The sequence below is a fragment of the Suillus fuscotomentosus genome (genome assembly GCF_016647785.1).
Source record: "Suillus fuscotomentosus strain FC203 chromosome Unknown F5891scaffold_25, whole genome shotgun sequence".
NCBI lineage: Eukaryota > Fungi > Basidiomycota > Agaricomycetes > Boletales > Suillaceae > Suillus > Suillus fuscotomentosus.
Window position 1 is genome coordinate 35,009 of NW_024539537.1, and position 13,603 is coordinate 48,611.

At 47.0% G+C, this 13,603-nt stretch overlaps 3 protein-coding genes across 3 annotated transcripts; all 3 read left to right on the forward strand.

Moving 5' to 3' along the window:
- Positions 1-2: 2 nt before the first annotated feature.
- On the forward strand, positions 3-6,917 carry F5891DRAFT_1031452 (uncharacterized protein). Its single transcript, XM_041361609.1, has 18 exons — positions 3-88; positions 144-342; positions 397-1,076; positions 1,132-1,436; positions 1,491-1,606; positions 1,663-1,961; positions 2,015-2,196; positions 2,244-2,298; positions 2,349-2,865; positions 2,917-3,534; positions 3,588-4,011; positions 4,058-4,375; positions 4,424-4,572; positions 4,620-4,833; positions 4,884-5,450; positions 5,502-5,883; positions 5,933-6,406; positions 6,460-6,917. The coding sequence occupies exons 1-18, from the start codon at positions 78-80 to the stop codon at positions 6,722-6,724; spliced, it is 5,775 nt and encodes a 1,924-aa protein (XP_041226279.1). The 5' UTR covers positions 3-77; the 3' UTR covers positions 6,725-6,917.
- Positions 6,918-6,975: 58 nt separating this feature from the next.
- On the forward strand, positions 6,976-8,936 carry F5891DRAFT_1031468 (uncharacterized protein). The gene is made up of 2 exons (XM_041361610.1): positions 6,976-7,259; positions 7,323-8,936. Exons 1-2 carry the CDS (start codon positions 7,026-7,028, stop codon positions 8,700-8,702), a joined length of 1,614 nt encoding a protein of 537 aa, XP_041226280.1. The 5' UTR covers positions 6,976-7,025; the 3' UTR covers positions 8,703-8,936.
- Positions 8,937-11,184: 2,248 nt separating this feature from the next.
- Positions 11,185-12,282, forward strand: F5891DRAFT_951636 (Pro-kumamolisin, activation domain-containing protein; the record flags this gene model as incomplete). Its single annotated transcript, XM_041375060.1, has 2 exons — positions 11,185-11,482; positions 12,191-12,282. Coding segments are annotated over 2 exons (390 nt in total), but the record flags the coding sequence as incomplete, so codon positions are not given.
- Between the last annotated feature and the right edge of the window lie 1,321 nt (positions 12,283-13,603).

Sequence of the window (13,603 nt, forward strand, 5' to 3'; positions counted from 1 at the left end):
GACGATCATTTCCTCTCAAAGTAACCCATTGCATCCGGCCCGCGCCGAACGGCGTTGACCGCATTCCTTTTTCGGATATGACATCGAGGTACCGCCTTTCCTCCGCAGCGTTATTGCATACGAATATCTAATGCTGCTTCTAGGTTGGACAGGCTCCTTCTTCTTCTTGATACAGGATCTTCGTCCTCCGTGAGGAATACAGCAGCCAAACAGCTTGCCCAACTTGCAGCCAAAAGTGTAATCAGTGATGTTGCAGTTCAAGATGATATTAAGTCAACTCGTCACCATGTCCCTCTCGGGGACTCCTCAGCGTGGTCTGAGTTAATGGCCGTCGTGGCTCGAGTCCGTATAGCGCGTTCCACTTCATGCTTCTTCATGCTAATCTCGCTTACTCAGATTTTACCTTATTTGCATTCAAAGAGTCATGAAACAAGGTCGGCCGCATCGAATGCACTCTCACAGATATTCTCCCTTGTGCCAGTATGGCAGCCACAAGCTGTAGACGTCAAACCTCCCCCAGATCTAGATACTTTTCCCCCCGAATTTCCTGCATTTTCAGTACAAGAACTTATGCAGAAAGGCGTGCTACTTCTTGCATCATCCGGCAAAGAATTTTCGAAGCCAACAGGCATCCTTGCAAACGCGGCAGAGGTTAAGAGAGCTCGTAAGGAGGCCATGGGTAGGCTAGGTCTCGACTTCCTTGAAAGTGTTGGTGCTGCAGATGACATGGACCTGGACAAGGAACTCGCTGTCGAAGGGGAAACTGAAACTGATCATGACAACGAAATTCACCCTAAAAGAGAGGACACTGCTACCCCTCTAGACTCCCCGATGGAGGTCGAGGCTCCAGTGAAACGCGAACGGTCGCCACCTCCATCACTATCTCGTCCAAAGAGTACCACTCCCGTTGCGCCATCACCCGTAGCAGAGGGAGAGTGTCTTAATGGACTTTCAGCACGCGAACGAAACCGCTTGAAACGGAAACGGAAACCAGGCAACTCTGCCTTTGTTGCGGCACCTCCTCCACCCCCTTCCGGCGCCAAGTACAATGCAACTCCTGCAGGGCCATCAAATAAGTAGGTTCAATTGCAACAACAGTCCCTTGTGTATCTCACCATCTTAATCGCTTAGAGCGCGGCTGGTATCAGCCGAACCGCAGGACGCGCCAAGGTCACGATTAGATAGCCCTGTTGACACTGCCAAATCATTCGTTCAGGAGAAAGTTATCATAGACCCATCAAAGGGTGGTGCTGTGTCACCGAAAGCAGCTCAGCAATCACACGCGCTGGAAGTCATTCCAGGGGCTTGGATGTGGCAGGGCATTGTAGCCCTCCTAGAGGTCGACCTCTTCTCTGCAAATTGGGAGTCGAGACATGGTGCTGCCATGGCTTTGCGCGAGTTGCTCAAGGTCCAAGGATCATCAGGTGGCATGAAAGGTGATATTTGTTGTTCATGATGGCAGCGAGCTTGATGTTAACGACAGAGTTTAGACAGTTTATCCGCGGAGGAAAATTCTCTTGCGCATGAGCGTTGGTGTAATGACTTAGCCGCAAAACTTTTGTGTATTTTCGTCCTCGATCGTTTTGGGGACTTCGTCTCCGATCAGGTTCGTTTTTTTTCTTTATGCACTTAAGCATATCACACGTCCTGAGTGAACTCTAGGTTGTTGCACCTGTCCGTGAGACGGTGTCACAAACACTCGCATCTCTATTGCTACATATGCCTCAACGGTCCGTGAAGCACGTCCATTCCATACTATTGCAGATGATTCGACAAGACTTCCCGTCGGGGCACAAGCCAACCAAGAGCAAGAAAGGTGATGGTAGCCATGTATGGGAGGTTCGGCACGCAGGCCTTCTGGGTATCAAGTACGAGGCTGCTGTGCGAAGTGATCTTTTTGAAACAGCTGGCGATACAGGAAAAGAGATTCTGCAGGGCGTTGTCGATGCCGCAGTGCTTGGGTGAGCATGTCACACAGTATTCATCGTCACCTTCCTGACGTCTAGCCATGCAGTCTCAGTGATTCGGATGATGATGTTCGTGCTGTGGCTGCATCTTGTTTGCTTCCAGTTGCGGGTCATCTTGTTGAACAGCTTCCAGAATCTCTGGATAGAGTACTTTTGGTTCTCTGGAACTGCCTGCGCGGCATGAAGGATGACTTGAGCTCAAGTGTTGGTGCAGTGATGGATCTATTGGGTAAGATTCTAATTGCTGTCTTACAGGGTAGTACTCACGGGCGGTAGGTAAACTCGTAACTTATAGCAAGGTCATTGATATTCTTGCACAAGCTAGTGTATCGTAAGCTTCCCTCACTTGTTCTCGGTCGGATATCTAACGGCCCTGATTAGCCTCCCGCTCACGGAATTGGCACCCACACTCTTCCCGTTCTTCCGACATACGATCCCTAATGTTCGTCTCGCCGTAGTCAAAACTTTGCTTTCCTTCATGACTGTAACTTCCCTTCCCCGCGAATGGATCGTCACGCCATTCCTTCGCCTTCTTTTCCAGAATTTGGTTGTGGAAGAGCGGGCGGATATCCGCGCTGTCACCTTGACAGCCTGGCGGACGGCGCTCGAGGTCGTAGCGGATGTGCCTGGATGGATGAAGAAGTTGGTGAAGCAGCAAACCGTCCTTGATTGGTACTCAACCATGATGACGCCGCTTGGCGCTCCTATTGATTGCTCGACATTCCATTACCCTGCCTTCACAGAAGATGATAGTGATGCAGGCCCGCTGGAGAGACATAATGTTGACAAGAACATGCTTGCCCAGGATCTATCGTTGGTCAGTGCGGAAGTAATCATGCAGGCTCGGATCGCAGCGGCTACCTCTATGGCGTATTTAATAATCTATTGGCCTTCGAAGGTACCGCATTTTTCAGCGCGTGTCAATTTTCTTCTGATGATTCATTTGCAGTCCATCGACGAGCTTTTCCAGCCCATACTCGTGCATTACTTGCAGTCAACCAGCATGCTCCAAAAATTCCTGGCTGCCCTCGTCTCAGAGGAATGGGCCCGTGCATATGATGCAACGTCACCTACTACACTCATCATCGAGGCGTTTCCTCTTGCAGCAGAGCTCAGCACGATGTGTTTGGCTTGGTTACAGGGCACGCCTCCGATCGCATATCACGAGATGGCGTTCACGCTACACCGTATCCACTCAGAATGCGCTGCGCTCCTTCGTTGTTTCGCAACTGATTGCAAGATTCCCATATCCTTGATTCCGCATCTTGGTGACGAGATTGATATCACTGGCACAAAACCAAACAGTTTCACCATCGAGACTGCAGAAGAAGCGGTTGGTCCGATGTACATGAAATTGAAGGACAGCCTTGGGCGTACGAAGAAACGCGAGTTGGGAGTTATCGCCGAGAAGAGACAGAAGGTCGTGATCAGCATTGAACAATACTCTCAGGTCAAGACACAGCACGACACTCGTGTTTCAGCGGCTTTTGCAGCCGCCTTCGTTGCATTCCGGAGTACCCCAGATAAAGTTAGTCCTGTGGTCAAGGGAATCATGAACGGCATCAAGGTACGTTGATTGTTGAGTTCCGATTGCCAACAAAAAAGCTTACCTTGTTCCAGAACGAGGAAAATCTGGATCTCCAGACCCGCTCAGCTGTGGCAGTAGCACTATTCATCGATTTCTGCTTCCAACACAATATCACGCAACCCCCCGACAAAATTGTCAAGAATTTGTGTACATTCTTGTGTCAAGATGTGGAGCAAACACCAACCTTTGCCTATTCGCGATCTGTCTACAAGGGTATCCTGTCCCTCACCTCTTGGTCAAAGCAAACGACACAGCAAGCAAAGAACGGCAAAGATAGTTCGAAGGGCGCTGATAGTGCCAAGTCGAGCGATGACGCTGCAACAGCACAGCTATCAAGACGAGGAGCTTGCCTAGCATTCGATCAGCTATCATCCAAATTTGGATCCCAGCTCCTTCAAGTGATCCCGAAGATGTGGATTTCCATGGCAGGAGGCTTGCTGAGTGCCTGCACAACAGGTGCGAAATTATTTCGGAGTCTTTCATTTTCCTGACCCCTACTCAGCGTTACCACACGAAGCTGACGCCCTCATGGACAAACAATATGGACAAGATGTAATTGACTCGCTTAGTGTCCTCGAAGCCGTTGTGCCTTCCTTTCACCCGGATCTTTGGCCCAAGCTTGCAGAGTTGTTCCCCGCTATCGCGATGGCGTTGCGTAGTCGTTATGCCATTATTCGGCAGGCAGCTGCACGCTGTTTCGCTACCATATGTAATGTGATGACCTCCGACGCCATGCTGTTTGCCATCGAGAAGATCATTCCGTTATTGGGAGACGCTATCGTGTTATCAAACCGTCAGGGTGCTGCAGAAGCCATCTATCGTACGTGTTCAACTATCTTTAATGTTCCGTCCGTCATACCTCGTGCAGATATCGTCCAGCATCTCGACATCAAAGCACTTCCTTACGTGATCTTTCTTATTGTTCCTGTTCTGGGGCGCATGAGCGATCCCGATGATGACATTCGCTCTGCGACTACCAATACATTTGCGTCCTTGATCAAGATGGTTCCCTTGGAGGTTTGTACTATTACCTGGTATACATTCCTCACTTACATATTTTTCAGGCCGGTTTGCCTGATCCTACCAGTTTCCCTGAGGAGCTGCTCAAGAGGCGCGAAACGGAACGACAGTTTCTCACTCAACTTCTTGATGGTAGCAAAGTTGAACAGTACACCATACCTGTTCCTATCAAGGCGGAGCTTCGCAAATACCAGCAAGAAGGTGTTAATTGGCTGGCGTTCTTGGCTAAGTATCAGTTGCACGGGATTCTTTGTGATGGTGTGTTTGAATTTCTTTCACACTTCCCGCGTCATTTTAACATATTCTAGACATGGGTCTTGGTAAAACTTTGCAGTCCATATGCATACTGGCCAGCAAGCACGCAGAGCGAGCTAAAAAGTATGAAGATACAGAATCGCCTGATGCTGTTCATCTTCCATCGCTTATCATCTGCCCTCCTACTCTTACCGGTCACTGGTACTACGAGATTCTAAAATACTCTGAGAACTTGCAACCCATTCTCTATACCGGCAATTCCAAGGAGCGCGCAAGGCTTCTTCCTAAATTATCCAAGAAAGATGTGGTTATCACTTCATACGAAGTTGTGCGGAACGATATTGCGAGCCTAGAAGATTACAACTGGCTATACTGCATCCTGGACGAAGGGCACGTGATCAAGAACGCGAAGACCAAGCTCACAAAAGCTGTCAAGGCTATACATGCACAGCACCGTCTCATTCTTTCGGGCACTCCAATCCAGAATAACGTGTTGGAGCTTTGGAGTCTATTTGACTTCTTGATGCCTGGCTTCCTTGGGACCGAAACGTCGTTCAACGAGCGATTCAGCAAGCCAATCCTGTCAAATCGTGATGGAAAGGCGAAGACTGGTGAAGCTGGTGAGTGATACGTCCTGAGAACTATTTCGCTGTTAACCAAATTCTCTATAGCTGCTCTTGCTCTCGAAGCTCTGCATAAGCAAGTCCTGCCCTTCCTATTACGCCGGCTGAAAGAGGATGTCTTGAATGACCTACCCCCGAAGATCATTCAGGACTACTACTGTGAGCTGTCAGAGGTGCAAAAAATGCTGTACGACGACTTCTCCAGCTCACAGGCCAAGACGAATGTGGAGGATGCCATTCAAGGAGATGTCAAGGATGCTCCACAACAGCATGTTTTCCAATCACTACAGTATCTCCGCAAACTTTGCAATCATCCTTCACTGATCCTGAAGACCAACCGAGACGCTGTCATTGCAGCACTTGCCAAGATGAATTGCAAAATCAACAGCTTGAACAATATTCAGCACGCACCGAAATTACTTGCTTTACGGTATTGTCTTTCTCTATGTGTATAGTTGTAGTGTTCTAATGCGGGGCAGGCAACTACTGACAGATTGCGGTATTGGAGGCAGTCCTTCGGTTACTGGTGAAAGTGGGAAGAACGATCCTGCGGAGAGCTTGTCGGAGTCAAGCAGTGCATTCTCCCAGCATCGCGCTTTAATCTTCTGTCAGATGAAGCAAATGTTGGACATCATCGAAAATGATCTCTTCAAGCAATACATGCCTTCCGTCACATACATGCGACTCGATGGTGGAACCGACCCTAACAAGCGTCATGCTATTGTTCAAACATTCAACTCGGATCCCAGTATTGACTGCCTCTTATTGACAACGCACGTTGGTGGGCTTGGCCTGACACTCACTGGAGCAGATACTGTAATATTTGTGGAACATGACTGGAATCCTATGAAGGATCTTCAGGCTATGGACAGAGCCCACCGCATTGGACAAAAGAAGGTTGTCAATGTGTATCGCTTAATCACGAAGGGCACACTGGAAGAGAAGATCATGGGGTTAGTTCTTTGTTTATTTCTTTTTGTATCTTGTCCCTGACAACGTTCGATAGTTTGCAACGCTTCAAGCTCAACATTGCGAACTCGGTTGTGACGCAGCAGAACTCCGGTCTAGCATCGATGGATACAGATCTTGTTCTAGATCTTTTTAAACGAACAACGGAAGATGAAGACACGACGGCAAAGAAGAAGGCGAAGGCGCCAACGGGTCCTGTTAACCAGAAGAACCTCCTGGCAGGCCTCGAAGACATTCCCGCAGAAGATGAGTACGAGGGACTTGATCTGTCGAGTTTTATGGGCTCCTTGGGCATGCAATGAGGTTGGCGATTCTAGATTCGGCATTCATATTGATCGAACACTGGCTTGGTTTTCACTTGACTACATATGTTGCATCTATAGTAGAATGTACCCATACTCCACCGATAATGTATAGTGTAGATTAAATTACGAATAGGTCTTTCCTCTGACTTAGACCTGACTCAAGTGTAATAATAATTGACAGTGATCGGCATGCTACGGCGTGACTTAAGGAGGCGTGACAGTGTAATTAAATGTCAAGTTGCTTGGCCCAGACCTTGGCCGTGGTCAGCAGTGGCGGCAAACTCGTGCAACTTTTATCATGCATGTCTGTCTCTTGCCAGCAGAAATTCTACTTGATATATTCGCAATTATCCATGAAGATTATAACTCAGTAATCTCTCATGCCACACTTGCTGCTCTTGCAAGAACCTGTAGGACATTCAAGGAACCTGCGCTTGATACGCTTTGGAAACATATCGATGGATTCGAGCCACTCGTCTTGTGCTTCCCTGAAGGTGTCCATGATAGAGATGTGCTAGGCCTAGGAAAGTTGGTGAGCTTGACATTTTCAATCATGATGCAGGTCGACATATGAATTCCCACAATTTTCAAATAGACGTTCATTAGACCTCCCTTCGCAAGAGAGTGGAGCATTTTTTCTCAATATGCACACCGTATCCGCTCCTTGACCTTCGAACCCTCTGAGTCAGATGTCATAGACGACCGAATTGTGCAGGCGCTCATTTCTGCGCCATCACTCACACTGTTGCCGAACCTTTGTAGGTTGCATTGGTTCAATGACCAAGAATGCTTCATTCCACTATTGCGTTGCCTCCTTGTGCCAACTATCAGATCGTTGGAGCTGCGCTCTAGTAGTTCAGGAACCTCCTGGGTACCCTCCTTTGCCAAATCAGCCTTGTTAACTTCCCTTGGAGCTCGGTGTCCATCCATTCGGGAATTCAAGTGTGTATACCAAAGTGATTCCGAAGACAATTCAGACATAATATCCGACGCCGTATGTGGTTCGCGGGAGCTTTTCCATCTTGAGACAGGGGTTCTTAACACACAAGCGCTATATCACTTGGCTTCTTTGCCATCGTTGAAGTCTCTGTACTTCAGGACATACAATATTGATAGCACACAAACCGATGGCCCAGAATTTATCTCCCAAATCAATCTGGTGCATATCGCTGCACCGTCGCTTTTTGCTCTTGCTCACTGTCTTAGAAACATCCGGTTTCTTTGCTGTCGATCAGTAGCGCTGGACATCGATTTAAACCCTTGGGGGGCACCTTATGATCCACTGGTCGTTCCAGAATTCATCATCTCATTTTCAAAGCACTTCTCTCCTGCTCTCGAACACCTCAGTGTCAGCTTCGAGCCCCCCCTCTTCTCCCTGGAAGACGAAGACATACTCGCTGATTCTCATTTTGCACTTGCCTTCGATGTGATTGCCCCGCTATTGTCCTTGAGTCGCTTGACAAAGGTAGACCTCGATTGGATCTGCGCTTCGGCCATTGACGATGCATCACTCAAGAGAATGGCGCAATCTTGGCCTCTGCTCCAGGAGTTTTACTTTGGAAGTGGGTGTCGTTGGCTTGTCCCACCATCTCTCACCTTCATAGGATTCATATACCTTATACAACATTGCCCGGCCTTGCGCACCATTGACATGACTTTCTGCGCATGCTCGGTAGATACCGACAGCGAGCCGTTCACCAAAACCATTCCCAACGAGAATATCACCAACATTTTTGTGGGGATGTCTCCGATTGTTGACCCCGTTGCCGTGGCTTGTCAATTGCATACGTTAGTGCCCAACTTGTCCGGCGTGGACCGCTTTGGACCGCTTTTGGACGTGGACCCCACATCACAATTTCGAAATATTGATGAGGGTTGGGCTAAAGTTGATGAGTTTCTGATGGTGCTCAATACAGCCGCAAAAATGAGAAAGAGCGTAGACCAAGCTACTCTTGAGTGCCCTGATGCACCCTAGCGTTTCGATTGGGTGGTGACACGGATACGAAATGGGACCATATATTCCCAACGTCTATTAAGCTCGTCTTCACCTTCTTACTACTTTCCTCATTTTGATCGTCTATTTGCACCATCACAATTACACTTAAGGTTTCTTTTTGATAATCACACTTACCTATACCTAGCGTACACTGACATTTCAATGAGACAAGCCCTCGCTCATATTTACCGACTTTCATTCCCATAATCTTGGCTTAGGAAGGCTCCTGTTTTTCCGTTCACGCTTTACCCATCGCTTGAAGCGAGCGTTCCCTCAGTGGAGAAGGCTCAGCTGCCAGTAGAAACGGGCATTCGACGCGACGAAAAACCGCCCAATGAGTGAGAAAGCTTGTAGATATACTCAAGGCCTTACATATTGAATGATCCAGCCAGTGTTGTCGCCATAGGGGGGGTATCTACATCAGTAGATACTAAGTATGTTCAAAATAAGCAACACGCGGTCGATAGGTGGCAGTGGCGGAGGATAGGGTTTTCATGCCACGGATTAGATTCGAACAGTCTTTACAATGCTCTTCGTAACAAGCATATGGCGCGATTTTTTCACGGCCTCGCAGGTAGAAACCTCGTTGTGGCCAGAAAACACGGCGCACACAGCATCGCGAATCTCGTCATCTGGGAGGCAACAGAGAACGCACCTAAGGCGAGTCCCGAGGACAAATAGCAACATTGCTCTGATTATGACTCTGAGAGGACTCCTCACTCTGGCGATAACCATCGACATCAGATTTGTAAAAGTGGAAATGTGTAACATGGGACGCGCAGGCACGAAATGTTGACATAAGGTCGTATGAAGAAGCAGTTGCGGGCCGTAATATTGGAAATTCGCCAACGAATGTGGGGGTTTCCGTAGCAGATTCTCTCGACAAGAGACGCAAAGACACGGAGTCACCAATCGGTCATCCCTTTAGAGCATAGTATGACAAGACCGCACAATTCGAAGTCATAAGAACGTGCTCCGGTAAATACTCATTCTGCAACAGAGAAAGATTCAGTTTAGAGACCGCGATAGGTACAAGATCAACAGCACGAACATTATATGCACAAACTGCGCATGCGCGATGTTGGATGTCATTGTTTCTTGCTATCCAGCAACGATCCGCATCTTGTCTTCCGTGGTACAGGTGGTCGGAAACTGCGGATCGTCCTCGATAACAACGCCAGCAAAAGGGCTGTACCCACGGCGATGAGTAGCAGTGCCCTGTTCTTTACTCACGATCTGTTGTGGCTCAAAGAGTTGAGCACGAGAAAAGCCCTCGGAATAGCGGACGCGTGTTTGCTCGACTGAGCAGTGCGTCACGGATAGAGCAGATGCTTGACAATCCTCAGTACATGCATGGACACGCAGTAGATTACGTGCATAGTCACAAGCATGGAACACTCTGATGGACAGAGAATGAACGTGCGCCAAGTCATTGAAATCAGCACGAGTCGTCATCAGAAAATGGTCAATCAAATGACGGATGCTCAGAGTAGGCACTGACAAAAAAACACCAGCTGGATACTGACGCTGCTAAGTAGCGGTAAACTGCGCCCTCAATACTCAAACAATCTTCAAAGCAGGCTAGAGGAAACAATATAGACACCATCGTCAGCCATATGCTGGCCTGTTACAACAAGTGCGACAGGAAGAACCAAAGCAGATGATGAAGACGCGGCTATGAATAGAGAAATGACAAGCCCAATAAGGGCCCCGAGCAAGGACGGCAAATAGCGCGGGAAATTGTGAACATATGAATTTGAAGAAGGTCCGTGAAAGTTGAAGAAACTGTACCTCCAGGAATTGGTTCAATCAGGTTCAATCAATCAAGTTCAGATGGCATGTGTACTTTGATTCTACTTATGTCTAGGTCTACCTTCTGGAACATTTCCTTCTACCTGTGCAGGCGATTTGAAAGGCGCTAGGTTAACAGCTGGTAGTACCATACTAATTCAACTAACGATCACAGGCTTCACCATGACAGCTTGCCTTTGTCCAAGAAATAGGTTGATCTACAATAAGGAATCAGGGATCTAACTAAAAGCAAAGATCTTGCCGGTGCCTCTTCTTGACTATGGACAGTGTAATCCAGGAGTGCCCTATCCATGTGTTTCTCAGGGAAACATCTCGCTATGTGGGAGCACTTGAGTGGGTGTCTCATCGAGGAGACTCTGTTTCGCATGCTTACAGTCTAATCCTGGCACACAGCCATGCTGCTTCTGTGCTCGAGAGAGTTATAAAAGATATGACTGGTGATTGGTATTGTTATCAGGTTCTGGTCGTCTCGGTTACTGACATGCACTGCTCATTGACTGCCTTTGTCAGGCTCAGCCTTGCAGTAGTCTCCCTAGTGAGGTCCACTCTCAGCCCATATAATGTGCATGAGGAACGCAGCGCCATCCCTATTGGATGGTCTCATACTTGAAGGCACGAGAGTGCGGCAACCCTTCCTCTGCACATTGCTCTGAAACAGAGTAACATCAAGTCCATTGATGAATATCTTTATGTTGTTTCTCACCACAAGTCAGCTAACTATGGCAAGCACTGGACTGCAGGAGAGATTGCCCAAAAATTCTCACCCTCAGAGGAATCCATTTCCACTGTCAGAAACTGGCTTGTTGAGAATGGGCTAGTGAGCAAGCACATCCACATAAGTCCCACCAAGGGTTGGATTAATGTTGATGTTACGGTCGAAGAAGCAGAATGGCTCATGAACACCGAGTATAATTTTTACACTCACGTTTCTGGACAGGAGCACATCGGTCGATATCTTCATAGAGGACACTATTGCTGTTACGACGGTAGTTGCGTGCGAACTGGGATGATCTAACAGCGACAATCATGACAGTGATACCTCGTGCTGAGAGTCCAAGGTCGGCTCTTACAGACAAGCAAGAGTTGTGTATGCTAGCGGTGGCGAGCGATGATAGCGGTTACAGGCAGAAGGGGTCTCAAGTCCTTCTGAAGGTGCGGATCAGATGTCGAGCAGGTAGCTTTAGCAAGACAAGGAGTTCAAGGTAAAACCCAGTAAGATTAAAGTAAGGAACATCTACTTTAATCGTCAACCTTATATAAGGTTACTCTATCATATCTAAGCTCAGCTTGAAGCTGGGTTCTAATCTGCTTATCTATCGAGTCAGAGATACCATGCATGAGGCAGGCTTCTATCTATGATAAGGACTGCGAGGCGTCCTTCTATCAGTACACGAGGCAACCATGAGGCTTGCCTTCTATCTTTATATCATTAATAGGTCATCTAGACCTATGTCGTCATCTGTCGTCATCTGTGGTCCAGATCACTTATCTAAGCTGGCATCTTCTGGACTTCTCTTCTTCTATCTTTCTGTCATCAAGGCCTCAAGGCCCGGGTATCATATCATTGCTGTGCAAGGTGGCAGAGGGCATATTGCTAGCTGGGGGCTCACACCATGTTACTGTAACAATTGCGGTACTCACTCACCACTTTTTAGCTTGCGAAGCCTATAATCTCCCTGAGCACATCAGCGCTCATGTCGACTTTGTCCTACCATCTGTCAACTTCGATATGAAACTCAAGCATTGATCTGGTAGTCAGCCAGAACCTGCTCGCTCGATTGGTCAACCTGGTGCAGGAATCACCCCCAAGACTACCAGCACCATTCCACAGACAGTGATTGAGCTTGAATAGTGTGATGAGTACATCACTCTGATTTGCTTGAGGGCTCTATATGAAGTTGTATATGAGCCTGTTTCTGCTGAGAACAACAGTTTCAGCGTTGGTATGGTCTCTATCCTATTAGCAATATTGTGAGCTAATTCATCACCTAGTGGAATATACTCCAGTTGATAGTGTCAGAATGATACATTAAATACCTGACAATTGTCATATAACCCTGATACATAAATGCTGTAATCTGTCATTCTCCAGGAGCGATGTATCAGTACAGATCCTCCAGCAGATACCAGCACTGGCTGATACATCAGTGCAAATCCTCATTTTGTGCTCTAGCACAGCCTTTTACAATGTCACATGTTCGCATTTTTAGTCATCTGGTGTGTGAACTTCTCCACAACACCAAAAACATAGCCTATTTTGGATGTCTCCACAATATGAAACCTTCCTACACTCTTCCCAGTCAATCCCTGGCTCACTATAACACCACAATTAGATACAGCTTGTAGGTAAGTGGTATCATATGTTATATACATATAATAGAACATAATAGACCACTTTTTCTGTCTATTTTTGTACTAATGGCTGCTCCAGGGCCTCTGCAAATGTGATATAATATAAAACATATCAAAAACAATTTCGCAATTTTGACCATTTGGTATTGGATTATTGGAGAGTATTTATAACATATTTACCAACATATATGAAGCTATCCCAGCCCTTATTTGACCTCCTAGAGTGCCCTACATCAATGACTGTGCTATATCAACATAAAACATAAAACAGGTTTGCTTTTTTTGACCTTTGGGTATATAGACTCAAAAATATGATTCCCAACATCCCTTCAATGATATACATAACATATCAGGAGCCTGGGCCAACAGAATCAGTCCCTGTGGTGCTACATGCTTATCCTCTCCTAGTGGTTCATGCCCTGGGAAATTTTTTCCTGCAGCTCCAGCCCTCCAGGATGATAAGGTGCTTGTTCCTATTGGTATTGAGAGTATTCTGGTTATATAGCTACATCATAATAACATCAGAATCCCTCTCTGCAATGAAATATCTCCTTCTACCTATACCACTGTATATTTTCGCACTTTTGAGGTTTTTCACTATATTACTCTTGCATAAACTATACAAACTGCTTATATTTACCTTCTAGTACATATTTGAAGTCCTTTCATAGCAAGGATCATATATAAATATGTATATCAGAAGTATGTTGGTCTGA